Genomic DNA, 27,100 nt, shown 5'->3' on the forward strand with positions numbered 1-27,100 from the left:
TAGTCGTTGGTGTGAGAAATGATACTGCGTAGCGTAGAGTAAGCAGTTTGAATGTAATGTTAGTCGGAACCGAGTTCCCTCTGTTGGTAACAGCATTGGGTTTTGACTCTCGGCCCCGCCTTCCTATCAATTCCTGTTCTGTTTAACGTTTGCCTGTGTACAGTTGGGCTGAGCTCCTGGTGACACCAGGCAAGGCAGAGCCCGCAGACTCACCTCCCCATGCTTGAAGCAGCCGGGTTTCCGCTGAGGTTAGGGGCTTGCGGCCATGAGGGCTCAGAGCTGCTGCTCCACAGAACCGGTTTGCACAGCCCTCTGAGTATGGAATCGAGAAATGAGCGATTCACTTTTTCAAAGATGTCATAACGTCTCATTGCTGAGAAGAGACACCGCAACCAGGGCAACTCTTATCATAAAGGACGTTTAATTGGGGCAGGCTTACAGGCTCAGAAGTTTGGCCCATTATCATCATGGCGGGAAGCAGTGAAAAACAAGTGGAATTTATACAACAGGGCGCCCGTTTCGGGTTGGTGATTCCCGGAGCTGGTGTGTGCTCTCCCCTCGTAACCTGAGCTGGGACCGCTGTCCTGCTGTCCCATGTCTTGCTCTCCGGTGACGTCCGCCCGTCTGCTTCCTTGCAGGCCACGTGGCTGTACGGCATACAGATAGGCTGCCTGCTCCTTGTCTGCACACTTCAGTTTTTCAACTCCATGATTCTGGGATCGTTGCTCATCAGTTTTAACCTTTCAGTATTAATTGTAAGAAAACTTCAGGTAGGGCTTTCTAATTTTTATAAGCGATATTGTAAGATTTTAATTTTTCGCTTTCCCTCCCTCCCTCCCTCCGTGTGTGTGTGTGTGTGTGTGTGTGTGTGTGAATGTTTTGTGATTGTGCACATGAGTGCAGTTCTCATGGAGGCCTGAAGAGGGCACCCAGTCCCCTGGACCTGGAATTACCCGCTCTTGTGAGCTGCCCAAAGTGGGCACTGGTAACCGAGGGGTTGTCTGTGAGAATATAGTATATGATCCTAACTGCTGAGCCAGCCCTCCAGCCCTATAAAATCTATTTTTGATTGTGTGGCTCACTGGACCTTATTTTCATTTTGAATTCAAAGGAAAACCTGACCCAGTTCCCAGTGGTTGCACCAGCAGGGTTACCGGCGCGTCTCCTTTTAAAGGGCGCTTTCACTTTTGAAGCGAAACCTCTGTTTCAAGCTGTCTCCGGTCATTCTTTCCTTTTAGCAGTGATGGCTTCTTACGCAACTGAAACCTTAATTCAGTCATTGGCCAAGGTGGCTTATTTGAAATACGATCTTATCTGCCATGGATGTAAAGCCGTGGTACAAGAAAGAAAAAATTGTATCCGTGATCAATGCCAGTGTGTCCGGCACAGCCCTTCAGGTCTGGAGCCCTTGCTGTTCGAGCCACCCTTTCCTGGCTTCACCTGCCCTCTTAGTGTTATTGAAATGAATTTAAAATAAACTTCTTAAAATTCAAAGAATCCAAACAAAAACTTCCAAGGGCACAGAGCACCTTGTAAGCTATTAAAAGATCATGTAAAATTCTTTTATGTATATTTTTAACTCTGAGAATTTCATACATGTATGTGATATATTTCAATTATAAGTACTTCCTCTCATGACCCTTCAGTCCTTCCTCAGACACCCCTAACATGTCCCCCCCCAACTTTGTCTTTTAGTTATAAAATTACTTGATGAATCCAATTAGTGCTGACCTTATGCAGATGGGGCCATGCATGGCAGCGTGGGCAGCCAAGTGGGAACTGCATCCTCAATTACGACTCCCATCAGCCGGCAACCGCCAATAGCTCGTCAGCTAAGGGTGGGCCTCATCAGCACTGGGACTGTGTCTGACTTACGCTGTGCTACCCTTATAAAGGCAGCCACCCCCACTGTGAACTCATGAGAACATAGCGTTTCAGAGTTTACTCTCCAGGGGTTGGGGTTTTAGCTCAGTGGTAGAGTGCTTGCCTAGCAAGCGCGAGGCCCTGGGTTCGGTCCTCAGCTCTGAAAAAAAAAAAAAAAAAAAAAGACAAAATAACAAGAGTTTACTCTCCCCTCCCCCACTTGCAGTCTTCCCACCCAGTCTGTCCTGAGGTTCCCCGAGCCTTGGGGGTGTGATATGGGCACCCCGCATAAGGCTGAACACCTAGAGTGAGTAATTCTGAATTCTTAGGTTGGTTGTGAGTCTCTGCATTAACCACTGCCCACTGCAAAGAGGCGAGCTTGACCAAGCGTGAGAGCAGCCCGGATGTGTAAATACAAACATACACACTGAGAAAACAGTTAGCTAACATGGCCATTCCCCAAAACAGCAGTGATAGGTTTTCCCTGGGACTAATGACCTCCCCAGCCGCGGTGTCCATCCTGGCGAATAGACCACATCTAGTCAGAAAGCTACCAACCAACCATGCTGCCATCACACGGGCGGGGATGCCTTGCCCGGCGGGGTTAGTGCAGGGTGAGACGAGATGTCTTTCCCTTGTGGCCGCATGAAGAGCGCCATCCTGCACTGCGAAAGCTCCCCTGATGAGAGGGGTTCCCACTCAGCACCGGTTCAGGTTCTGTTCCTACACTCCATGTGTAATGACTTCACCAGTAGGGCCTTAACACTTGTTACAGTGAACAGCCGAGGCTTGTGTTGTCTTAGGGTCTCCTGGGTGTGGCCTTCCGGTCTAGTAACTCATAGGGAGGTCTCCCACGTGTTGACTGGAGTTTCCATTGAATAACCTCTGTCTTCTAGGGGCAGCCTTGTTCACCCGTGCGGGTGACCTCGGTTCAGACTCCTTCTTTCTTTAGTTACACTTCCACATTACCTTACAACGTAGTAGATTCCCACAAGGGATTTCAGACACCCTTAGTCTTCTCTCACTAGCTCCCAATCCGCTTCTCAGACCCACCCCTGTTTAGCCGTTCAACCACCAGTTAAACCCCCCTCCCCCGTTTCACACCACGTATAAAATTATTAAAGGAAAAGACCCCGTGAAGTAGGGTTTCCCACACACATTTTCATGTGGTGCATGAGCCAGCATTTTAAATCTTCAAGGAATCTCAAATGTGTATGACATTATAGAAACGCTGAAGTTTATCTAAATGCTAATTTAAAATGAAAACAACCCTTTCAATTTCTAGAAAAACCTGAAGACTGGAACCTTCCTGACTAGGATCTGGAAACTATTGTTGCATTTGCTTCTAGTTTTCTGTTTGACACTTTTTCTCAACAACATTATTAAGGTAAGTTAGTAACTGAGATTTAATCCACTTCTGAACTGTGTTTATGGTATTATGGTTAAGCTTTGAACTTCTGATTAGGACTTGAATCACCGAGAGTCATGGTGGACCTGGCAAGAGCCACACTCGGCTCTGTTGGTTTTAGTTTCATCTCCCTTCCCTTTCCCTGTATGTGTCGCTTTTCTGTCACTGCGGCAAACACCATGGCCAAAGCCATTTAGAGAACAGTTGATCTGGGCTAAAAGTTCCATAGGGTTACAGTCCAAAATGGTGGGCCAAGCAGGCTGAGCATTCACATCTTACAAACTGGGAGTGGAGTGAGGCCTTTAGCTCTCAAAGCCCACCTCCAGTGACGACACACTTTCTACATCAAGGCCACACCTTCTGAGCCTCCTCAAACGATACTACCAGCTAAGGAAGTGTTCAAATGCCTGAGATGATGGAGGACATTGTGGTGTGTGTCTGTGGGTGGGTCTGCACCTTTGAGTGCAGTGCCCATGGAGGCCAGCAGAGGGCGACAGACCCTCTGAAGTTAGAGTTCCGTACAGTTATGAGTCACCCTATTTGGGTGCTAGGAACCCGGTCTGCAAGAGCATTATCGGCTCCCCTTCTCTCAAGCTCCCACCGTTTGTATTGTGTGGGTTTTCATAGTCTACGAATAAAAAATTCAATCACATCAATTAAAATTACAATCAATAATGATGATCACTGGAGTTGGGGCGGCTACACCTTAACTTTACTTCTGTCCAGAGTTATAGGTGAACGAGTCATTTGTGTCCCCAGAACCAAACCCGACAGCCACATGGGCTGCTTACCTGCCTGAGATTTCAAATCATTTTGTTGATTTTCTGATATAAAACCAAAGGGCCCACATTTCTTTTATCTGCTTCCCCTGCTGAGTTCATGAAGATGTTTGAATAAAGGGAGGAGGGGATGAGGCAGCTCTGTGAGTCTGGGGTTAGACTGTGGACTGGCCTCCTCCTGAGCCATATTCCTCCCAGGCTGCCGGGGGGACACCATGCCCAGGACACTAACAGCTCATGTCCTTTCCTCTCTTCCTAACAGAAAATTCTTAACCTGAAGTCAGACGAACACATCTTTAAATTTCTGAAGGCCAAATTCGGATTTGGAGCAACAAGGTAGGACCTGTGTGGGAGCATGCCCGTACCAGAGCCCTGGGAGCTTTAGCCCCGAGCCCTGGAGCCCTGGGCAATGCCCTGAAGTTTCCTTGCCCATCTTGGATGTAAGTTCTTGCCCTGCCTTCCTTCCCCAGGGACTTCGATGCAAATCTCTACCTGTGTGAAGAAGCCTTCGGCCTCCTGCCTCTCAACACATTCCAAAGGCTCTCAGAAACACTGCTTTTTTACGCATACTTATTTGTCCTGCTGGTCACAGTGGTCACAGCGTCTGTTGTGGCCTTTCATAATCTCAGGTAGGACTTTTGAACACTTTGATGAAGTTGTTCTTGATGGGCGATGTGGGAGGGAAGGAGGGGGAGGAGAGAGGGGGAGAGAGGGAGAGAGGGAGGGAGGGAGGGAGGGAGGGAAGAGGGAGAATGACAATGAGAACAGCACAGAGCATCCAAGCTCTGTGTTCCTCTTCAAAGAGGCCACCCCCAGTTTAGGGCAGACAAACCCAGTGGGCTGGGTTCTGCGGAGCTGGTGGGGCCGGCATTCTTGGAAGCATCATCTCTGGTGGGTCGGGAGCCCTGCTAGCACGTCTGCCTCCTTTCCTGTCGAAGAGGAAGACCTTCTGTGAGGCTTCGGGGTAACGGTGTGAAAACCACACTTAGTGTGGAAATCCAAGGCCCCGTTGCAGGCATCAGCCGCCACTACCTGTTGTTGGTACTGACCGTGAGTCTGCTTTGGTTTCGGTGATTAGCCCCATGTAGCTTTCTTCTAGTTTAGGCTCATGCAGCCTGGGTCCTGTGTGAGACCAACACAGCTACAGTGTGGCACAGCACAGAATAGTGAAATAACTGGGCTTTGGGTTTTGTTTGGGGGCAATGTGTGTGTGTGTGTGCACACACACGAGTGCGCGTGCACGTGTGTGCGTGCGTGAGTGTACATCTGCAATTGTTTTTTTTTTTTTTTTTTGGTAACTCCATCACACCGAGAACTTTGTATTTGGTGACACAGAGCTGTAAGCCTAATTACTCAGGTGGCTGAGGCAGGAAGATCACAAGTTCAAGGCCACCCTGCACTGAGTTCAGGGCCAATATGGGCAACATAGACTCAAAATAACAAGAGAACATGAATAAGGACCAGACATTAACCCAGTGGTCCAGCACGCTGAGGCCCGGGTTACCAGAAAAATAAAGTTAATTATTGTTTATTTGTTCCATGCATTTGGTATGGGCCATAATTATGAGTATTTACGGAAACTTGTCCGTTCACTGTCTGGATTTAAAACGTCTCCCAGTCTGGAAGAAAGGAGCAGGAGCTTGAAGGGGGTTTTGGCAGATTTGTAGAACACCTCCCATCAAGCCGATAGGTTTTGCATTTACTATCTGTATTTCAGTGAAAGAAAATTAAGAAGTTGAAGCAACTGTCATTCATGAGAGCGTGATGAGGCCCCTTTTCTGTGGATTTCCACAACCATTTAAAATGCCAGGAGCTGGGACTTCCAGGCAGGAAACTGGTTCGCATGGGTCCCTCCAGCCTTATGATTACTAAGAATGAAGCAGGGCCTGGGAGATGCTCGGTGGGTAAGAATGCTGGCTGCTCTTCCGGGAACTCTGAGTTACAGCACCTGGGTTGCAAGACCCCCCCACCTCCTGTGATCCCAGTCCCAGGGAGCCTGACAGCCTCGTCTAACCTCTGCAGGAACACGCACACAGACACATAAATAAAATCTTTCTCAAAAGGAACTGAGAAAACACTTCATCAGCTATGCAGACTCAAGGCTCAAAGCGAGCCAACAGGGAAGTTGGCCTGGGTGGCACAGTTGATGTCACTGCAGGTGCACAGGTGTAGACAGGACCCCGAGCTATATCTGTGTTGGCCTGCCGAGTGTGCTGAGCTTCCTGTGGCTCTGGGGTGCATCTGGAGCTGATTTGCTGTATGACTGTAGATGAAGGCATTCGAGGGCCCTCATCTACCTGGTCTGGGTTTGTTTGGAAAAGCGCTATGTTAATTTAATGATGGTAGTTTCTCAATGCACGCTAACTCAGTGGGCTGATTTTGGTGGGGGGGCAAGAAGGGGGTTTGAGATTGATTTCTGTGTCATGGAGTTGCTCTGTATACCAGCCTGGCCTCAACCTCAGAAATCCTCATGCCCCTGCCTGAGTGCTGGGATTAAAGGTATGCACCGACAGTGCCTGATTGATTTTATTTTCTTTTAAGATTTATCTATTTTTATTTTATTTTACTTGTTCTGCATGCGTGCCATGCCTGTCCATTTGCAGTCCCCTCAGAGGCCAGAGAAATCTGATCTTCTGGAACTGGAGTTACAGACCGCTGTAACACTCCATGTGGGGCTGGGAAACAAACCCAGGTCCTCTGGGAGAGCAGCCAGTGCCCTCGGCCAGTGAGCCATCTCTCCAGCCCCTGGATTATGACTTAAAAAAAAAAAAAAGTCTTAAAACTGAGACCAAAGAGACTGATCAGAAGTTAAGAGCGCTCACACGGCGCCTCACAACCATCTATAAAGCCAATGCCAAAGGATCTATTGCCCTCTTCTGGATGGACACCGGGACATGCACATGGTGCACACACATGCATAGAGCCAAAACACTCACACACATACAACAAAGATAAAAACTAAACAGAAAAGTATGAAAAGTAATCCCTGCACCTGTAGTGCCAGCACTTGGGAAACCGAAGCGGGAGAATTAATGAGTTCAAATCCAGCCGGAGCTACATAGTGAGATCCTGCCTCAAAAACTAAACAAGTAAATGAAATGAATGGGGTAAACAGCACCATTGAGTGATGTTAAGATTAGTACCATGCTATTGTGCACAGGTATTGCACGCTATTGAGTTGTATCACGAGAGCACACTTTTAACGATGATAATGTTCATCTCTTGGATAGAAATAATAAAGCAGTGGTAGGTGCTTGATTTAAAGTCTTCTGTGAAATTGCAGTTACTTCATTGCTGGTGCAGGGAAGTTCGTGTTATGATCTCAAGTCTCAGATTCCACACTGGTGGGTGCTGATTCATTTTCTGGGGGGGGGGGATAATAAGGTTTATGTAAATCATTGCTACACATCCAAATGTAATGTTGCTCACTGGCTGTTTTCTCCAGTGATTCCACAAGCCTGCAGCCCGTGGATCAGACAAGAGAGCGTGCGGTTGACCTGAAGCCAGAAGCTGCGTACAATCTGATCCACACCATTCTGTTCGGGGTCTTGGCGTTGAGTACGATGAGGTACTTCTATCTCTCCTGATTTCTTCAGTTTAACTTGACCGCTCTTTGACGGACGGTACCTAGCAGTATTATCTGACAGTCGTCTTTGTTGGTGATTCTGTGTTCTCTGTGAAGCGTCACCGCCAGGGTTCTTTTCTCTTAGTTACAGTCCTCAGTGGCTCTCCTGTATGACCACACCTAGAGAGTGGCTGAATGCTGGCCAATGGCGTCTGCACAGACAGGGCTGTCTGGTCCCTGTGTGAACTCCTCCCTCGCAGTTGACCCGTGCTCTGCCGTTTCAGGATGAAGTACCTGTGGACCTCCCACATGTGCGTGTTCGCATCCTTCGGCCTGTGCAGCTCTGAGATCTGGGGGCTGCTGCTGAGGTTGCTTCATCTCTGTAACCCAAAGAGGGTGAGTGTCATCCTGTCTGTCAGCCGGAAAGGTTTCTTCCGTGTGGGTTCCTGCAAGCATTCCAGTAGGGGCTGGGCATTGTGCAGAGCGGATTACCTCATTTAGGTTTTTGACAATTTCGTACATGTGTGTCATGGTCTCGAGCGCCTCACACCGCTATGAGTACCCCGCTGTCCTAGCGTGCTTTCTGCTGCTGTGGTAAACCATGACCAAAGCAACTCTACTTACCTTTCATGTCCCAAGTCGCAGTCCGTCACGGAGAGACTCAAGGCAGGAATGAGTCACATTCTAGTCATCCATTACACTTCTAAATCCACTTATATTTTTACATGTCAGATATGTCCACTATATACAGAATTTAGGAATGTAATAAGTGAAATTAAAACTTTACAATAGGCCTATTGTGCAGAATTACAGTTATTACATAAGACATTCTAAAAAGTTAATTTACCGCCTATAGCCGAGAGCCGGTCTGCCCTCTATGCTCATTGGCAGGATGGTAGGCGCAGTGCGCATGCTCAGAGCCAGCCTCTGCGGCCCAAGAGGTCCAAAGACTTGTGATCTAAGTAGTCTTTGTTCCACAGATCTGGGTCCTGCGGTACTCGGTGCCCGTTCTCACCCTGCTGTACCTGTGCTGTAAGGTAAGGCTGACCTCCCTCATCCTCCACTGAGCAGCAGAGGGGTTTGTGGCATCCACAAAGGCTCCTGTTAAATCCTGTCACGTTGGCACTGATAAGAAAGTCGGGGTCTGAAAACCAATAGCTGTTGGGCGTTAAGCATTAGAGTAAAAAGGCCATTCAGAAAAGGGGGGAAAACACTTCCTTTTAAAGCCATTCTGTGAATTTCAGCTTCTTAATGGAAGCAAGGTTTTGAAAATGTTTTCAGACCTGTTTTGAATCAAAGAAGGCAGAACAAATTTCCCCTGTTGCATGGTTTGTGTAGACTGAGCAGTTTTAAGGTAGGGCCGACTTTAACCTGCTCATTTCATTAGGGACATGTCTTCAGGAGCGCCGACACATGGAATAAACAGTGTAAGGCTAGTGTTTGGGGCACGGTGCGGAGTGCACACCAGCCACCTTAACACGGAGGCCGGGGTGGAGGATCCGGTGTTCAGAGCCAGCCTGGGCTTCGTAGTGAGACCCAAACAAAAACTAGACAGCAGAAAGAAAGGCTGACCCCTCCCCCAACGCAGAGACAGGTTAATGAAGCAGTGAGAAAAGCCATATTCTCCTTTAACTGGGCACCCCTCAGAGACACACTGGCCACTTGGTGATATTCTTCTGTGTTACATTTTTGAGATTATCACCTTGAATTATCACCTGGGAAAATAGCACAAAAATATTTAATCCGATTGAACTCTTAAACCAAACCCAAACGTGTGTATTATTGTTGTTGTTATCGTTATTTATTTTATTTTATTGTTTTGATTTTTTTTTTTTTTTTTTTTTTTTTTTTTTTTGAGAAAGGGTTTCTCTGTGTAGGCCTAGCTGTCCTGAAACTCACTCTACAGACAAGGCTGGCCTTGAACCCAGAGATCTGCCTGCGTCTGCCTCCTGAGTGCTGGGATTAAAGGGGTGCACTAGCACCCCGACTATTTTTTATATTTTTGTATGGTTTTAAGTCAGAGCAGTAGACTGGAGACTACTGTGGAGTGGCCCCAGTTTGTCATCGTGGTCAGGAGAGAGTCAGCCTACAGTTCAGCCTTCTGACTGCTTCTTTCGTAACGTGCGGTTCTGCAAACCAAAGGCTTTAGGCTCAGGACCTGTATCTGATAGTCAGTGTCCCAGGCAGAGCCTACCAGCTCCAGGAATTTCACTCTTGTCTGTAAGTAAGTGAAGCAAGGTTAAATGGTTAATGAGCAACTTGGCAACTTTGCCTCCACATGGAATTATGAGGGTTGGACCTCGGGAAGCTCAGTGTCATTCTAGTGTCCCCACCAAAGCTGTGTGAGCAGACTGTATGTATGTGTACACATATGTGTTCATACATGTTTTAAGTATGTATGCATGTATATATGTACTTGTGTGTCTATGCATATGTGAATATGGGTATATTTGTGTGGATGTGTGTGTATAGATGTGTGTGTATATAGATGTGTATGTATAGATATGTGTGTGAGGGGGTGGATACTCGTGTTTCTGTATATGGATGTGTGTATGGATGGATGTGCATGTGTATGGATATGTGTGTGTTTTGTAGACTGAATTCTTTTATGTCTTCACTTCCTGTTGAAATCTGGTGAGTTTCCCTTGTAAAGCTGTTTAAGGTGTGGGGATACGATTTAGGGAGGTGTAGAGAACAGAACATGCTCTTGAGCTTTGGTTCTTAACCAAGGTTAGGAAATGTAAGGTGTGGGGTGCCCTGGACCTCCTGAGTCAGAGGCTCACGAGTCAGCCACAGGACAAGTTTGCAGAGCCTGTTGTGCTTCCTGGGACTTTCTCCCGGGATAACCATGGCCCGCCCGGGCTGCTGGCCTGCACCAAGCAGACTGAGTAGCAAAGTGCCCACCCTCTAGCTCCTTGAGGCTGACTGCTCCTCCTGTGGCAGCCTGTCATTTCCAGCACGTGCATTCTGCCTGCTGAGAACAGTCTCCAAGGACCACTGCTGTAGGGGACCAGGCAAGCACCAGGGGAACCTAACCCACCGCTGCTGCCTGCAATGTCCTGGGTCAGAAAGTCAGGATCCCAGCGGGTTACTCAAGGGTGTTTGTTGCAAAGGCCTTGGATAGGCGGCCTGACTCCTCTACTCACACTATGTGAAACCCTTTAGCCACTTCACTCCAAATCTGCAAAGTAAAATCAGGCATGGTGGCTCATGCCTTTAATCCTAGCTTTAAGAGGCATAGGTATCTCTGTTAGTTTAGCAGCTAGCCTGGGCTACAAAATGAGTTCCAGGACAGCCTGGGCTATAGAGTGAGTGAGGTTTTGTCTCTTTTAAAGAGAGAATTGTCAAGTCTAAGACCAGAGAATATGAACAATGTAGACAGGAGGCGCCGCCCCCGCCCCGCCCCCACCCGGACAGTAAAGCTGTTTCCCATCTGGGCCAACTGTGAAGACCTTCTGAAAGCCACATGAGTATTTATTCCAAGCCTGGCTTAAGTTTTACTGTCAGCTACAATGTGGACCATGCTCTTTGCTCTAGGATAATCCTGTTCAAAGGGGAAGGCATGTGCCAGGCTCCTCGGAGCCAGAGATTAAAAGCATTTACTCTGGTTTTGATTAGCTTATTGGCTTGTTGAAATCCCAGCTAATCTATTGCATCCTGTTAAAAAGTGACACTTAGTTTTTATTTGGATGTCATTTAAGGAGTTTCCCTCAGGACAGACTAGATTGTTACATTCTTTCGGGATCTACAACTTTAACATTAGAAAACTATCCAATGCCCACTAAATAGATAGATCAAAATAATTGGAACATTATATTAAATAAAATGCTGGATCTTGCGGGTTATCAGGTGACAGGCAGCATCGATTATCAGGTGACAGGCAGCATCGATTATCAGGTGACAGGCAGCACAGATTTAACCCTCAAAGTATTCAGCAGACTAAGTCAGGAGTTTGAGGCTAGCCTGAGCTACAGAGTAATAATCTGTCTCAAAATAAGAATTAATGGGGGAAGTGGTACCTGGTCCACCACCATTTGAGAATAACTAAGATTTAATTGATTATTGAACTGAAATTTACATTAGATAAGTGTTAGATGGGAAAGTTCTTTTTAAACTCAGTCTGAATAACCTTCAGAGACATGAGCTGATCGATGTCCAAAATAATAAAGTCTAATACATTAGATACTCCTGGGGAGTCTGATTTCCAACCATCCTCTCCTATCGTGACAGCATTTCTCTTAACATGTACCAAGCCATTTTCCCAGAATTCTAGCTCCAGAATAGTCAGACAGTGCGGAGAGAAGGGGCTGCATTTAGAAGCAAGTTCTGAGGCACAGCTCTGTGACTTAGTCAGCCACCAACAAACAGATCTGATGGTGATGTTCCCAGCTGCACCATCTGTCTTGTGATACCCCTGGGGACAGGACGACACCCTGTATGGAAAGCCTTGTGTGCGTGCCTGTGCACCGCATGCATGCAACACCCACGGAGGCCAGAAGAGGGCAGCACAGACACCTGGAACTGAATTAAGGTCAGTTGTGAGCTGGTGTTCTAGGTCCTGAGAACTGAACCCTGGTCAGTCCCTCTGCAGGAGCAGCCAGTGCCCTTTGCCACTGAGCCGTCTCTCCAGACCCAACAGGAGCAGTATTTTATTGTTGTTGCATAAATAAAGTCTTAGACTTTATACGTAAGCCACCATATAAAAGCCCGTGTGTAGGAGCGTCCAGGGGTTACTGGAGGAACTCAGGCCTCTGGTTCGGCTGTGCAGACTGGCGCAGAGGTAAGGCCTCTCTGGGCTGCAGTTACCCTTTGTGTTTGCCTCCTGAGTACATCGTACACGGCTCCTCTTTCTCTGTTACTTCCTCTCAGTGACAGTTACGGGGGTGCATTTTTTGGTTTTGTTTTGTTTTTAATTTCAGTCCTGGCCAGGAATGATGGATGAACTGTCCGAACTGAAAGAATTCTATGACCCAGACACGGTGGAACTGATGAACTGGATTAAGTAAGGAACTTTCTCTTCTTAAGTTTGAAACTTTGAACGCCCTTTTAAGTCAGCTGTAGAGCTCATTTGGTTGTGGGGAAGGCTTGTTTATTTTCTAATGCTTAAGAAACATCCTTTTTAACCAAGCTTTTCTTTAAAGCTATGAATTTCAAAGGAACTCTTCCTTTCAAGAACTGTCGTAGCTGGGCATGGTAGTGCGCACTTGTAACCCCAGCACCCAGACTGAGACAGAGGCCATGAGTTCAAGGCCAGCCTAGGCCACAGAGCAAGCCCCCCCCACCCCCCCTACCCCCGTCTTTAAACAACATAAGGATTCTCTGCAGCTGCATTCCCTGAAGGAAAGAAAACACTCATTTAAAGTGAAAAATAAACTCGCAAAAGTAAGGTTTGATTTACCCATGAGGCAGCTGGGAGCAAGCACTGTGCTTGCCGAGGACCCAAGCTCGGTCCTAGCGCCCACAGCCACCAGGAACTCTAGTTTCAGGGTGTCCGGGCGCGTGCCCCCACATGGACACATACACATGCTTAAAAGTTCACATTTCTACTTCCTGCTGGTTTTATCTTATTTTCTTCTGAATCCCGTTCATATTTGCTGTTAATACTCACACACATGCCCTCGTTCCAGAATCATAGCTCACTGCCTAAGTTCTTATCTTAGAGGAGATTTCATCTTACTCTAAAACATTTTTCCTAGCTGGACATGGGAGTGCATATCCTTAATTCCTGCATTTGGAAGGTAGAGGCAGGTGGATGTCCGTGAGTTCAAGGCCAGCTTCATCTATAGAAAGACCTTGCCTCAGATTTTTAAATATTAATTAATAATTAATGAATTAGAAAGCAAGGCACTTTCCTTTCTAAATTGTTGTAATTGTATTTTTATGTGTGTGGATGCTTTGTCTGCACGTGTGTCTGTGAGCCATCCTGCGGGTGCTCAGAATTGAACCCAGGGCCTCGGAAAGAACGAGTACTTTTAACCACTGGGTCATCTCTCCAACCCATAGAATAGATTTTCACATACAACACAACATCAGAACACCCTGGTGTGATACTGTTCTTAGTTTTCGTTTTGTTTTTGGTGGTGGTGATGTTGGTTTTTTGTTTGTTTGTTTGTTTAGTTTTCTTGGGTTTTTTTTTTCCTCCCTTTTGGGTTTATTTTGTTTCCCTCTCTCCCCCTCTCCCTCTCTTTTTCCCTCTCCCCTCTCCCCCCCTCTCCGTTTTTACTTTCCTCTTTTCTTTTGCCCAAACTTGGTTGCTTTACCTCAGCCTCCAACCTCAGGATGACAGGGGTGTGCTTCAAAGCATCGTTCATGGACTGTGGCTCTCACTAGCAGGACAAACTTCTTGTCCTGAGCAGCGTGGCCGGGCTCTGCAGAGCAGGCTTCCCTGCTTCATCAGCACGAGTCACGTGTGTGCTGCAGAGGACAGTCACCTGTACACCACAGGTGAGCCTCGAAGGCATTGTCTATGTCTCCACCACTTGGATTTAGCAGCAGCCTGAGGATGTTGCCATGACAATGTTCACTGGTCAGTACCGGTCAGCGCTGCTCCTACTTAACAGACAGCAGCTGCTTGGTAGCTTAGGTCTCCTGAAGACCATGCATGGGCTTTTATTATTATTATTATTATTATTATTATTATTATTTCTTTTTATTGGATATTTTGTTTACATTTCAAATGTTATCCCCTTTCCTGGTTTCCCCTCTGGAATCCCCCTCTCCCATCCCCCTCCCCATGCCTGGGTTTTATAGAGACTTAAATGTCTATGTGGTTTTGTCTCATTGTCAAACTGGATTTCACTAGACACGAGTTTTTTGTTTTGTTTTGTTTTTTTTTTAATTATTTATTATATAAGTACACTGTAGCTGTCTTCAGACACACCAGAAGAGGGCATCAGATCCCATTACAGATGGTTGTGAGCCACCTTGTGGTCGTTGGGAATTAAACTCAGGACCTCTGGAGGAGCAGTCAGTGCTCTTAACTGCTGAGCCATCTCTCCAGCCCCAGTATTTTTTTTTTTTTTTTTTTTTTGACATGTTTCTAGTGGGAAACAGCATATCTTCTTTATTTATTAACTTTAAATCATGATGGGTACTATTGGAGTAAACAATGCTTTCAGTATTTATTGTAAACAGGAAAAGGTTATTTATTCATATAAAGAAAAGCTAATTACTTTTGCACTAGCTAATCTATCAGATATTTACAACAGGTGCATCTGAAAGCGAGGCTGGCCCTCTCGGTCTGTATTTTTCCAAGATTTATTTTGTCCTTGTTGTATGCACATGGGGATGTGTGCTTGCATATGTAGAGGAGCTGCCTACAGGATCTAGAAAAAGGGTGTTGGATCCCCCAGAGCTAGGGCTGTAGGATATTGTGAGCCACCCAACATGGGTGCTAAGAACTGAGCTCAGAACCTCTGGGAGAACCATCACCAGCCCTGGTCCTCTGTATCTGTGGCTGATACTATTAGAGGAAGTGCTATAGGATGCTATAAGGACCTCCCCCGGCCTACCATCATTAGCATCTTTTCCCGTGTTCCCTGACTTGCCGACGACGTTATTACGGTCCAGACGATTACAGCGGAGCCCGCGCAGGGTTCTCTTTGTCTGTCTCAGACTCAACACGCATTCTCTAGTTTTTCTCTCAGAAACCTCTGTGTAAAGCAACATTTCTGCCTCTGCAGAGGTCTGGGTGAGATGAAGTCAGGTATAAGGGAGGCAGCATCCAGCTGCTCCTCCCTGCTGGGCACTGGCCTTGGCAGAGCCCTGGCAGCCTCCTTGTCCGCAGGCTCCTTTAACTTGTTTTTGCTTTCTGCTACAACAACTACTACTTTTTTTTCTCTGCAACAAGGAGATTCATATTGTTCTAAAAATATTGGTTGCATTGTTATCTAATCTTGCCTGTTCCCCCTTAAAACTCCTCGAATCAAAGCCATCTTTTTCTTTTCTTTTTTTTCTTTTTTTTTCTTTTTTTTTTGTAAAAATAGCTGCTTGGCATGTTTGTAAATTAAACTTAAGTGATGATGAATGTATGCCAAAGTAGGGTCTATTTAGACACAAAATATGTTTGTTTAAATCAACATTCAAATCAGCTGCGGTCGGCAGGCTTGATTCTCCCTGTAAGGGAGTTCATTTAATAGTCTTACGTTTTCAGTTCTAGAGGTTGAGCCTAGGGCTCCATGCACACTAGGCAAACATCACTGTACTACTGGGTGCAGACCTCTTTAACTTTTTATTTTGAGGAAGGGTCTCACTCGGTTTCCCGCGGCGATCTTAAACTCACTCTGTAGCCCAGGCAGGCTTTAAACTCGGAGCCTCTTGTCTCAGCCTTCTGGGTAGCCGGACTTAACAGGCCTGTGCCGCCATATCCCACTTAAATATTCTCTTCACGTCTGATTTCTCGTGTCTGCTTTGGCTCCATGGTGGAGAATGGCCACAGGGTGTGTGTGCCGCCGGGAGAAAAGCCTGCAGTTGGGGTCCAGCACGGTCATTGAGGGGGTGCCTGCACTCCATGCTGACTCACCTGTCCTCGAGTCACACCCTCTGTCTGTGCAGTCTCCATGGTGACGGCTAGGACAAGGAACGACTCCTGGGTTCAGGACACATGCCCAGTGGTCTTCCATGCTAGCTAGAAGACTCTTGTTAACCAAGTGTGGACACCGGCTTATGGGTGAGCCACCACCCCACCCCCACTCTGGGCTCTGTGGGAGCCACACACCTGCTCTGGGCCTCCTGCAGGTGGGCTGAGGACACACTGAAAGTTGACATAGCCATGGCGGGAGTCAGTGAGTGTCGTCTTTTCGGGGAGCCCCGCTGAGATCTTCTGCAGGCTAGAGAGAGACCGTGCTCCCGAAAGGAGCCTTCAGATTACAGCCTTCCCACAGCAGAATCTGTGCACTGACTGGTGCAGCTCAGCTGCTTCTATATGAGATCAGCAGCGCACACACCGCGCACACCCAGGACATCAGGGTCCACGTGTGAACGCTGCTGGCTGCCCCTCATAGCAGCAGATGGGCCTCTGCCGCTTCTGCCGAGGACCCCGGCTCTTCACTCAACCTCATGGTTTGTGGGCGCCTCACCGGTGTGCTCATAACGTGTTTGACGTTTATTTTCTAATGGAACAGACGAGGACATTGATAAACCAGGCCTGTCACCCCGTCTACTTGGAAGGCAGTCAGGAAGACCAACATTCAAGACTCCAAAGTGAGATAGATCAAGGCCAACCCGAGCCACTGAAAAGACCTAAGCCTGTGTTCGTACCACTTGGAGGTGGAACCAGGGACAGTGACTGCCCAAGGCCACAGCCACACAGAGAGCTGGAGGTCAGCCTGGGATGCAGGAGAGCTCATCTCAAACTAGCAGGGACGGTCTTGTTCCCCCCCCCCCGCTCCCTCTTCCCTCCCTCCCTCCTTCCCTCCTTCCCTCCCTTCCTTCGAGATGGGGGTCTTTTTTCTGTAGCCCTGGCTTTGAGCCACAGCACTCAGGAGATTTTAATTACTTGCATTTATATAAAGGCATGTTAGTTCACAGGGACCTTTTATGAAGGCCAGATCCCTGGATATGTGTCCCAGCAGCCCCCCAGGGTAGAGGCTGCCATCTCACTCACTGCCGCTGGAGTGTCTGACTGCCTGCTGCCACCTTGTGCTCGGTTTCGGTGTGCCTTACCTGCTGACATTTTCCTGGCTGCGGAGATCACGATCCTGGGTCCTTCTGCCGCCTTGTGCCTCTCAGCCAAAGCCAGGCAGTACCTTAAAGGCTTTGGGTGAGACTAGAAAGTATGTTTGCCTCAGCAAGACTGACTGGAGCAGCTGCCTAGCCAGGTCATGCATGCCTTGTGCCAGTATATCCTGGAATAAATGTAGCCTGGAAATTCTCTTCTACAATTAAGAGAGATCTGTAGATGGGAATATTTTGAGAGATGGCCTTTTAATTCTTTAGATTTTCACTAGAAGTAGCCTCTTTGCAGCCAAAGTCTGCCATGTTTGGAATGTTCTCAGCACAACTGAAAAAGCACACACTGAATTTCTTTTGCTTTGAATCAGAGTAGAAAGATTTGTTGTGTGTTTTAAAGATTGTGTTCTCTAGGTTCAGACTTTAAGTGGACCTCTTACTTATTAAATGTGTATGAGTGCTTGCCTGCCTACACATATGTGCACCATAGCGTGTGTGTGCAGTGTCTTCAGAGCCCAGAAGGGGACATCAGACCCCGGAACTGTAGTTACAGATGTGTGTACTCCCATGTAGATGATGGGGATTGAATCAGGGTCCTCTGGAAGAGCAGCCAGTGCTCTTAGCCACTCCACCCTCCTACCCAAACCTTTTCTGTGTAATGAACCATTTCTCTTATCTTCATAATTTTATAAATTACTAAGTGTTCATTTTTGAAGTTTGCCCATTAGTTCATCAGTAATTTACCTGTTGAAGCTTGGCAGTTCAAGACTAAATGAAATCGGAGCTGCCTCTGTCTCCTGCTCCGCCATATGAGGAAACCAGGCTCCTTTTCCTGTGTACGCTAAACCTCTGTTATGCAGAAGATATGTCATTCTGGGCTAATTGCAGTGGAGTGGCTTATAGCATTGAGAGGATCCAAGGGGACTGAAGGCCAGCCTTTCATTCATATGTATTCCTTTTGGCAATGGTGATGCAGTCTAAAACTTAGACTGTAACTATAAATTAAACTCCAAACGTAGGATAGGAAGATAGACGGGGTCCAGGATTAGTGTTGAGTGAGCATTAATTGAAGTAAACTGAATTTCCCCGAGTTCTTGCCCTAAGGAATTCTCTGCCTACGAATGCCGTTATTTAAACCCTCCCATGCCTGCGTAACTCTCCCACTTTTCTGACCATGTGGGACCAGTGTCAGACGTCACTGTAATTTGTGAATCCGGGGGACATGGCAAACGCCTATGTGTTCCGTGCTCCCAAATCTGCTTTTAGGACCACTGACAAGCCTGTCAGGGCAGCAAGCTCAGGCTCAACTTTCCCTCAGTCGGAATGCAGATCTTAGACTTCAGTGGGGGTGAGGGAGGGTGCAGACGTGTCTGTCCGTCTTTCCTCACTCATTATAATTCCCTCCGCTTTGCTCCTCCACTCGAGAACCCCGTGCTGGGACGCAGCGTAGATGGATGTCATCGTTAGAGAGAAACCTCGAGTTTTCTAAAAGTAACTTAGCTAAGTGCCATCACTCGAAGCCTGGCGTGTCTTGCCCCCAGACACCCACAAGTCTTTGCTGGCCTGCATCCAAGCTGTATTCTTAGCGTTAAGTTGGAATACAGATAGAACTGTGAAGAGGCGTCCCCTGAGCCTGAACAGCAGAGCAGGCGACAGGCCTTGCTTTCTTGTTAAATTCCAAATAGCCTTCATAACTACCTCCGTCCTTTTAGTACAAGTCAGCAAAGCCTTTTATTTCTTCTCCTTAGTCTTTTGTCTTGCTTGTTTTGGGGGACAAGGTCTTACTACGTACGTAGTGATGGCTGGCCAGGAACTGGCTGTTTGAACCAGGCTGGCCCCGAACTCACAAGAGAGCCACCTGCCTGCCTGTCTGCAGAGTGCTGGGGTTAAAGGAGTGTATACAGCCATACCAGAAGCCCCTCGTTTCTTAACTCAAAAATGAGCATGTCCTGGGATGTTCCTAGTGAGCATTTAGAAAATCCCCTTTGGGGGCAGAGGCCTGGAGTCCCCAGTAACAGCTCCCAACTTTCCCCCAGATAGAGAGGAAAGTAAGATGTCCAATACATCTATTAGCCCATTACCCAAAAAAAGCTAAAACAACAGGATGCTGATCATAAGGCTAGCCTGGGGTACATGGCAATACTTAGTATGAACATTTAAAAGAAGAAAAGACAGATCTTTTATTTCCAGGGCTGGGGGGTGAGACATACCTTCCACGTGGTGTCTTTTCCCACGTCCTCCCACTAGAAAGCAGAGGTCAGAGCCTGGCGCTCACAGGAAAATAAGTTCATGGGATGTTACTTAAGCGTTGGCTTTGTATACCGTGTCCTTTATCAGCAAACAGAAGAATGTTTCCATGTCAGAAATAATGTACATCCATCCTCTCTCCGTGACGGATTGCTTCTTCCTAACTTCTGGGTTAACAACAAGGCTTTGGGCTTTAAATATCATTTACAGTCATACTAAATTTTATGACTTATATAATTTTGCTGTCATAACCCCATGGAACTGAGTCATGATCAACTGCATTTTCTGACTCCCCACTTATTTTATTTTATTACATTTTTGTGTATAAGTTTCTGTATATTGTGCATATGCATGTATCGTATGCATGCATTACTTGAGGAATCATATCCTCTGGAAAGGGAGTTACTGGCGGCTGTGTGATGCTGAGTGGGTGCAGGGAACTGAACCGAGTACCTCGCAAGGACAGCCAGTGTCCTTGAACCACAGAGTCACCTCTCCAGACACTTCTCCTGCCTTTACTCTCAGCCGCCCCTTAGCTCACCAGCAGCGGAAGCCTCTGAGATCTTTGTTAGCCTCTGCCTCTCCGAGCAGCAGAAGAAGAGGACGGTGCAGGGACGCTAGGCTCAGGGGCTAGCTGCCTGCTTCCTAAGACCGTCCGCCATAAAGGCCAGCCCTTCGAGGCAAGCCTGGGCTACGTACCGTGAGAATGTGTCAAATAAGTAGATAAAGTGCACATAAAATACCGTGGCTGTAAGTCAGTTCTGGTCGTCTGTGATCCCCTAACTCTTGAGATGTTCCCTCAGGGCTGAGTGGTTCTGACGGGGGGTGCCTGCTTGGGAATCTTGGCATTGGGTTAACTCATAACTCTGAAACCTTGTAGCTCCAACACACCGAGGAAGGCCGTGTTCGCTGGAAGCATGCAGCTGCTGGCTGGAGTCAAGCTGTGCACAGGCCGGACCCTAACCAACCACCCACACTATGAAGACAAAAGTCTGAGAGAGCGGACCCAGGCGGTAAGGCCCATCTGATTCTGCCTTTTAAGGGCTGGGTGCAAGCACGTGCTCCTCCTCGGTAGGGAAAGGGCTGGGAGGATAAACATCCGGGATTGGTGGGAGGCAGTGTTTAGCCAAAGCCCTTGGAGCTTGTGATCTGGGAAGGGAAGGGACGGAAGTGGAGACGTTCTGACCGGGTCTTATGAATCTGTGGGCCGTTTCTAGTGAGGCGGGGCGGTGTTGGGGTGTTTGCTGTTGCTGTTGGTTTAGATAACACAGTCACATGGTTGAGGCGGGGCGGTGTTGGGGTGTTTGCTGTTGCTGTTGGTTTAGATAACACAGTCACAGGGTTCAAAGCTCAGAGCATATGGAAGGGAGTGGCCTGAAACGTGGTCACCTCATCCCTGTATCCTAACTCCCCACTGCCTTCTCAGGATGCAAAAAGCATGTTTGTCTGTCTGTGCGCGTCTGTGTGTACATATGTGCGCTAGATTGCGGTGCCCACAGAGGCCGGAAGAGCATCAGCACCCAGTGAGGGTTACGAGCCTCCTGATGTGAGTGCTAGGGACTGAACTGGGGTCCTTGGATGCAAAATTAGGAAGTACGTGCACTTAGCACTGAGCCATCTCTCCAGCCCCATCTATTCTAGGCTTCCTACGAAGAAATACGGTAGTCTGCCTTCCTTTTTCTTGACACTCTGTTCTGGAGCTAACTTTACCAGTGCACTCACACAGCCTATAGAAGGACCTCACATGAAGGCCAGCAAGGCTCGAGACCCCCTCGAGACCATTTTAAAGATTCCAAATACTTTGTGTGGGTATGCTGGCTTTCCTTCAGTCACGGAGCAGCCGAGTGAGTGAACCTGTGTGTGCTTCCGTAGTGCCCGCCGGTGTAGCAGGTCTCACATGGGCTTCATCGAGGCACCTTCTAAACAGCTCATTTTAGTTAGATGCTGGACAGCAATGCAGGAAGGGGTATGTGTGTGTGTGTGTGTGTGTGTGTGTGTGTCTGTGTTTCTCCAGTCCATATCAGCGAGGATTCAGTGCTTGCTCAGTTTGTGCGTGGGGGGGAGGTGGTACAGGGTCTCACTTTGTAGCCCTGGCTAGCTTCAAACTTGTGATCCTGAGCCTCAGTCTTCTATCCTGATGAGCTCACACTACCCGAGCTTTTTTTTTTTAACCTAATTTTTAATTGTGTGTAGTGGGGTACTTTGGGGATTTTCTGGTTGTACACTTATGTGCTCAGGTGCCCAAAGGCATCGGATGCCCTGGAGCTAGAGATACAAGCAATTGTGAGCCACCCACGGGTGCCGGGAACTGAACTTTAGTCCTCTGCTAGAACAGTGTGTGTTCTGAGCCTTCTGGCCAGCACCCCTGCTTCGAACATTGTTAAAGAGCTAAGGTTTCATACCACTGAAATGTTAGCAGACAGCCGCCCCATGTTTGTTAGGACAGATGGCTGGTTCCATTAGGAGTTAGCCAGCTCCACTTAGCCTGCAGAGCTACAGAAAGACAGCTGGGAGCCACCGTCCCTCAGAGGTACTGAGTATAAACGCCCCACAAACCGAAGTCCCCGTGCTGGCCTTCTGTCAGGACTCTGACTCTTTAGAATGTCTCAGCCGAGATCACCTTGCCGGCCTTAGCAGGCAATAAATGCATCACCCTTCCCATCTTATCTGTCCCTGCTGGAGCCTCACCCGCCATCAGGCCCTCACACTGCTGAGTATCAGGAATCACAACCTGGTGTTGTGCCCAAAGCTAACTTTTCCCAGAAGCGTTTTCTCGGGGTGCACTGTGGTAGACTTGAAGGGTACAGAAGGCCCCTGGGGAAACAACAGATTCCCTGGGAAATTCTCCAGGGAAAGAGTTGAAGTGGATGGTGAACCACTGGGCCTCCTGGGGTTGCGGGATACAGTGTAACAGGGCCTGCAGAATACAGTGTAACAGGGCCTGTGGGATACAGTGTAACAGGGCCTGCAGGATACAGTGTAACAGGGCCTGCAGGATACAGTGTAACAGGGCCTGCAGGATACAGTGTAACAGGGCCTGCGGGATACAGTGTAACAGGGCCTGCGGGATACAGTGTAACAGGGCCTGCAGGATACAGTGTAACAGGGCCTGCAGGATACAGTGTAACAGGGCCTGCAGGATACAGTGTAACAGGGCCTGTAGGATACAGTGTAACAGGGCCTGCAGGATACAGTGTAACAGGGCCTGCAGGATACAATGTAACAGGGCCTGCAGGATACAATGTAACAGGGCCTGCAGGATACAGTGTAACAGGGCCTGCAGGATACAGTGTAACAGGGCCTGCAGGATACAGTGTAACAGGGCCTGCAGGATACAATGTAATAGGGCCTGTGGGATACAATGTAACAGGGCCTGTGGGATAGATACAATGTAACAGGGCCTGTGGGATACAATGTAACAGGGTCTGCTCTAGCTAGGGGCCACTGTCCTTTCCTACTTGCTATTGGGGGAAGCCAGGCCTCCTCTTTAGATATACATGTCCCCAAACGGAACCACCAACCTGCTTGCTTGTCTGATAGACTGGACCATGTTTAATAATTCTTAGAATTATAAGAAGATTCACTCTGAATCCAAGTATTTTTGGCACTAAGCTAAATAGTGCCACATATACACATATACACACATACACTCACTCACGCGCGCGCACGCGCGCGCGCACACACACACACACACACACACAGAGAGAGAGAGAGAGAGAGAGAGAGAGAGAGAGAGAGAGAGAGAGAGAGAGAGAGACTGATTGACAGGATGAGAGTGGCCGGGGCAGCAAGGGGATTTGAGTGTCAGGTCTTAGCATCAGCCCCCAGGGATGGTCCCTCTCCTCCTCCACTGACCCCCATGCAGTTGAGAGGCTGTGTCCACCGGTCCATTTTTGTCTCATTTTGAAGGTTTATCAGATATATGCGAAGAGGTCCCCAGAGGAAGTGCACGCACTCCTGAGGTCCTTTGGCACTGACTTTGTAATCCTGGAGGACAGCATCTGCTATGAACGCAGGCACCACCGGGGCTGCCGACTACGTGATTTGCTGGACGTCGCCAATGGACACGTGAGCATGTCGCTTCCTTATCTTGAGGAGCTTTCAGAGATATCACTTTGCACCTCGTGTGTGAGTGACATTACAAGTCAGACATTTGTCAAGGTCCTGCTCTTTAGTGACATGGGAGGCTGGGCTGGAGGACAGGAAAGCTCTGGGTTCCCAGCTTGACTCATGTAGAGCATCTCTGCCTTTGGCATGTTTGCATGATACATCACTGCGTGAGGTTTATTTGTAAAGGGTATTTTTCTGCTATATACAACATATCTGCCTATAAGCACACTGCTTCAGGGCTTCCTGTTGGCACAGCTTTAAGTGTCGGGCAGTGGGCCACCCCCTTTTCCCATCCTGCTTCCTCTTGTCCACCACCTACACATGGCCTCAGGACAGCTAAGCTCGCCCTCCACAGCAGAACAAGCCGTGTATCGCCTGGGGCTGAGCCAGCCCACAGTGAACGGGGTCTTTGTCCCCTTCCGGGGCTGGTGTAACTGACGGTTTGAACGCTGACAGTGAAAACGAGCCTGAATCCCAAAGCACACTGGGGGTGCAGGGTACAGTCAGATGTTTGCCAAGGAAACCAGGAAGCAGTCAGTGCCTCAGATTCGGAGGGTGAGCAGAGCACAGGTCTGCATGTGGGGTGTGATCTTTTCACACAGCCTCTGAGGTGGGGAATTTTCTCCAGCTCTGTGTGTTTAACATCTGTGAATGGGACAGGGCAGTATGCTTCTAGGGAGAGGGTAGCTCAGTTGGCTTTTTAACACTATGACAAACACCAGGATTAAAAGCAAACTAGAGAAGGAATGATTTATTTCATCTTATGACTCTGTCTGTCATGAAGGGAAGTCAGAGGCCGTGGCACACTGGCTTGCTCTACACGACTTACCTAGCCTGTGTTTTTAATACCATCCAGGACCAGCAGCCCAGGGCTGGCACCACCCACAGTAGTCTGGTCCCTCCCCATCGACTTGATTACAGGCAATCAAAATAGCGTTCTCTCTCCTAGGACGACTCTAGTTTTGTCCTGCCATTAGTGGTGGCAAATCTGAAGATACAGTTCTTTCCAGCCTTGTTTGCTCTTTGGAGGGAGGGGACGAGGTGGACCGGTGAACCGTCTGACCTCCGGCTGGTGTTGACGTTGATTCTTTTTGTCCAGTGGGTGTGACAATGGACGCTTTTAGTACCAGCATTCCTGAAGCTCGAGCTGGAGGATTAAGAGTTCTAGGCCAACCTGGCTACGTAGTGAGCTCCTGTCCCCCAAACCCGGGATATGGGCTTGATATAGTGGTCCACACCTTCAATCCCAGCACTCAGGGCAGAGGCAGACGATGTATGTGGAGTAACAGATAGCTAGGGTCACATAGACCCTGTTTTAAAATTAGACAAAGCAATGAACAAAAGTCAGGATGGTTCAATAGATACATAAGTGAGTGGGTGGGTGGGGGGGGGTGGACGGACGAATGGACAGGGCCCACCATCACCACTCACATTGTATCTGGGTTTCTTTTGTTCTCAGGAGATGGATGGGCCGGGAGAGAGTGACCCTGACTTAAAACCTGCGGACCACCCTCGCTTCTGTGAGGAGATTAAAAGGAACCTGCCCTCCTACTCAGCCCACTTCACTAGAGTGTTCCAGAACAAGACATTCCACGTCTACAAACTGTCCAGAAACAAATAACCAAGTCCACAGCGCACCTGCGGCTGGCGGAGTCCACGTCCCGGTCAGGAGTGAGACTTGAATGCTGGGGTTGCGGACGGCCCGCAGACGAGTCTTGCCACCATCGGGAACGCCTCCCTGGAACGTCAGCCCTTTCTGTCCCGTCTCTGTCTTTTCTGCAACTGTTCTTAACCTCACTCTTGTACCTGCCCACGGCTGGCCAGGGATTTTGTCACTGAGGGAATTATGTGTGACCCACTAGGTGGTTTGGGAAATGAGAGCCTGTGTAAGATTCGAAATCCCTGTGACTTTCAGTGACCCTGAGGCAGCTGTGAGCGAGGTTGACAGGCTGCAGGGTCCAGTTACTGACATTGCGTCCTCACTGAGACCGCTTGGTGGCTTTTTAACAGTTGATTGTCCTGTCTCGTTGAAATTTTATAACATTTCCAGTTGGCCATGCTTTCACACGTGTGAAGAAACAAATTATTTTAAGTCTTTGAATCTTTCATGCTCTGAAATGTCACACGTACGGTAGTGTGTGACACATTTAGAGTGTGTGTTTGTTTTAATTCTGGGCACAGCAATCAGGGTGCTACCGGGCCAGGCATGGTGACACACTCCTTTAATCCCAGAACTTGCAGGCACGGGCAGGCAAATCTCTTGAGTATTGAGGCCAGCCTTGTCTATCTGGTGAGCTCGGGGCCAGCCAAGGCTATGTAACAAGGCCTTGTCTCTGGAAGGCAGCATGTGTCAGGGCTTCTCCTAGGAGTCTGAGGGAGGCCACTCATGCGTTTTAATCTCTCTGCAAGTAAAATGGTTTTGTTTCACTTCTTACTCATCTCAATTTACTGGGTTTGCAAAACTTTGTAAACTTTTCGTGTTTTTTAGCCTTTGCATTTTTTTTCTAGCCTAGAAACTTGCAAAGTCTGGGACCGCTTTTAGACGCTGCACCTTGACTCCGGGAGTTGTGTGCGGCATTTCATTCTCTTTGACTTCTGATCTCCAGTCTCCCTTCTCGGCCCTGCAGACACCGCCTTCCTCCCTGGGAAAACCCGAGAGCCTCCAAGCCACGCGTGTCTGCGAGCCGCAGAGAGGGTGGTGCACCTGCTCAAGAGTTCTTGATAATCGCTTTTATAATTCATTCCTAATGGTGGGGGCATGTAAAAGCTGCTGATACAGGCACATTGTCCACTTAATTAAATCAAGATAGCTAATGAAATTAATTTTCCCTCCCGCTCTTGCCATTTGGAAGTGATTTAAATGTTTCTCCTCACGTGTGAGTGTAATAAATCCCCTCCAGCCTCAGCAGAGAGCACCGTGTGCTCCGACAAGCCTCCCGTTGGCTGCTGCCTAAACATTCAAAACTGTGTTCCGTTGTCTCATCAGGTGTGGAGTTTTTATGTAAAACTCGCTTAAATAAGACAGCAGCAGCTAAGTTACTAAATTAAGCTGTTGGAACTTTGGGATCCTGCCTTCTCTGGACCCCTTAATGAGGTTGGAGATCACTGACGTTTGGGGTACACAAGGAAGCATGTTCGCCAGTGCTAAAAGTTTAGTGAAGCTGCCACGCCCGCCGCCGCCAGCGATGGAGCATTCTGGTCTAGTGCCGTACTCTAAAGAAGTCAGGCACGGAGCACCGGGACCTGGTGACAGTTAGTTACTTTGTGGGTGAGTTTGCATTTGTGTCAAACATTCCTGTGTGCATTTGTCTAATCACTCGGTGTCTGGCGTCTTGTGTTCCAAGAGCCATGGACTTAAACTTGGATGCACATCCTTAACCGTGGTGACATTGTCAGGCCCGTCGGCGCTGTCTCCACAGCACCATTGCTGCCAAACCATTTCCTAAACAGCGAGAAGTG

General features: G+C 48.1%; 1 protein-coding gene across 1 annotated transcript in view; it reads left to right on the forward strand.

Moving 5' to 3' along the window:
- DPY19L3 (dpy-19 like C-mannosyltransferase 3) overlaps positions 1–26,622 on the forward strand; it is a 62,000-nt gene extending 35,378 nt beyond the window's left edge. The window contains exons 9-19 of the mRNA XM_080908632.1: positions 639–770; positions 3,149–3,250; positions 4,313–4,386; positions 4,521–4,679; positions 7,496–7,618; positions 7,900–8,011; positions 8,596–8,652; positions 12,535–12,617; positions 20,412–20,544; positions 23,441–23,599; positions 25,101–26,622. Of these exons, the coding sequence (XP_080764758.1) occupies positions 639–770; positions 3,149–3,250; positions 4,313–4,386; positions 4,521–4,679; positions 7,496–7,618; positions 7,900–8,011; positions 8,596–8,652; positions 12,535–12,617; positions 20,412–20,544; positions 23,441–23,599; positions 25,101–25,262 (1,296 nt within the window). The 3' untranslated portion in view covers positions 25,263–26,622. The remainder of the gene's footprint in view (positions 1–638; positions 771–3,148; positions 3,251–4,312; positions 4,387–4,520; positions 4,680–7,495; positions 7,619–7,899; positions 8,012–8,595; positions 8,653–12,534; positions 12,618–20,411; positions 20,545–23,440; positions 23,600–25,100) is intronic.
- The last annotated feature ends 478 nt before the right edge of the window (positions 26,623–27,100 follow it).

Source organism: Micromys minutus (assembly GCF_963924665.1).
Source record: "Micromys minutus genome assembly, chromosome: 32".
NCBI classification, from domain to species: Eukaryota; Metazoa; Chordata; class Mammalia; order Rodentia; family Muridae; genus Micromys; species Micromys minutus.